We start from the raw sequence: 2,193 nt of genomic DNA, 5'->3' as shown, positions 1-2,193 counted from the left end.
TTTAAAATGTGCGTCCAGAATAAAGCAAACAGATGGAGATATATACCTCCTCAAAAATGTGTACAAATTCTATTGGTCAATTTATACCACCCAATTGAAGTACAATATGTGGCAAAAAAAACGTCAGAATTACTTGGACATGCAAAGGAGTTATTCTATCTAAAAGTGAGACATGTCAGATTTTCAAAATTAGTTTTGGTTACTAAGGTGCTATGTGTATTTTTAATAGCGCTGAATTATATTTAATTAATTATATAGTATTGACTATTTGCCAGTTTCCTTCTTGTTTAGACAAAGGTCTGATTTTTTAACATTTTACTTTTTCACTATAACTGGTATAATCCCAAGTTTCTCGTCTTCTATTGATTAAAAAAAAGTTGTTTTCATTAATTAGAAGTGCACTTTAAATATACTTTGCCATAGAAATAAGGATTAGAACCAACCACCATAAATTCATATTATTGTATAAAGTATATTAAAGAGTTGTGTGAGATTTGATTATTATTATATAAGACACAACTTCCCCTGCCATAAAAAAAAACAGGCAGATTCTCACCTGTGGTCCTGCCTGTTCAGATTTGCTGAGCTCTGTTATTTACTTTTTGCAACTTGTGATGTCTTGTAAACAAGTTGTGGCACCTATAAACATGACATCGTGGGGTAGACTTGGTGCAGCGACATGGGCCATGGCAGTGAGCCCGGAGAGATGTGTATATGCCTATGTGTTATTTCATGGCAGAGAATTAAAAAAGGACTTCAGACAACCTTAATAATGTAAAATGCACCATAATATTTACGTTCACAACTTGATTAATGCTTTACTATGTAATCCACAAACAGCAGAACAATCTGACTGCAGTCACAGAGTTCTTCCTCTTAGGATTCCAAGTTAATCAAAGCTTACGCGTCTCCCTGTCCTGTCTTCTCTTTGTCGTTTACTGTGTGACAATATGTGGGAACCTCCTGATCATCACCCTGGTATCCACCAGCAAGACCCTCCACACTCCAATGTACTTCTTCATCTCACAACTGTCCATCAGTGACATCTTGGTCATCACAGATATTGTCCCCAATATGCTCTACATCCTATTGAATAATGGGGGCACCATTACTTTTATTGACTGTATCACTCAATTTTATTTTTTATGTTGCTCAGAAACCTTTGAATGCTTTCTTCTCACAGTGATGTCTTATGACAGATATGTGGCCATCTGCAATCCCCTCCATTACTCCACTATCATGACTAGTGGACATTGTGTGATATTCATTGTAATCTGTTTTCTGTTAGCATTTTCTATGATTTTGATTTTCATGGTACCAACAGCACAGCTAAACTTTTGTGGACTAAATATTATTGACCATTTACTCTGTGACATTGTCCCCTTACTTGAACTCTCCTGTTCAGACACCTTCATTGTTCACTTGGGGATCTATTTACTAAGTATTCCAGTTATCCTCATTCCAACCTTAATCATTGTAGTGTCTTATATTCATATCATTTCAGCAGTTTTAAGGATCCCATCCAGTACTGGTAGACAGAAAGCCTTCTCCACCTGCAGCTCCCACCTCATTGTGGTCTCCATATTCTTCTGGACTATATTCAGTGTTTATGTTATCCCAACAAAAGGACAATCATCGACCATCAGTAAAGTCCTATCTCTTCTATATACTGTGTTTACTCCTTTGATTAATCCCATTATATACAGTCTGAGAAATAAGGACATTATAAAATCTCTCCTAGAAGTAGCAGATAAGCGAGTCATCTGGTAAATTATCAAAACTATATCATACATCACTCAGGTTATAACAGATCAGGCGCTGGTTAGTTTGTTATCATATGCTTTGTCTTGTAAGGTCTTATTTAGAATTGATATAGGTGGATGATGTAAATGGGGCAGAACTGATGTCTTTCCTTTACACAATATCAATTAAGGGGCCTGTTTGTATTCAACGTTTAATATATTCTAAATCAATTAATATTTCACTTTTCCAGTTCATTAGACAAGCCCTTTTATATTCACTGTAACATTTGAACACTTGAACAATTAAAACCAATATATTATTTTGTAGTTCTTATCTTGTCCTGGTGCAGTAAGTAGTACATTGTGGGGGAAGTCATTTTCAGCTCATCGGATGACCTATATATGGCATGTTTATGCTGTGCAAACATCAAGTCGCCAAGGCCTTCCTGAC

At 35.8% G+C, this 2,193-nt stretch overlaps 1 protein-coding gene across 1 annotated transcript; it reads left to right on the top strand.

The window, feature by feature from the left end:
* Nucleotides 1-813: 813 nt before the first annotated feature.
* Nucleotides 814-1,770, top strand: LOC136610417 (olfactory receptor 1496-like). Its single transcript, XM_066589648.1, has one exon. It carries the CDS (start codon nucleotides 814-816, stop codon nucleotides 1,768-1,770), a length of 957 nt encoding a protein of 318 aa, XP_066445745.1.
* Nucleotides 1,771-2,193: the final 423 nt, after the last annotated feature.

The sequence above is a fragment of the Eleutherodactylus coqui genome, chromosome 2, assembly GCF_035609145.1.
Source record: "Eleutherodactylus coqui strain aEleCoq1 chromosome 2, aEleCoq1.hap1, whole genome shotgun sequence".
NCBI lineage: Eukaryota > Metazoa > Chordata > Amphibia > Anura > Eleutherodactylidae > Eleutherodactylus > Eleutherodactylus coqui.
This window is presented reverse-complemented; position numbering and strand designations above follow the sequence as displayed.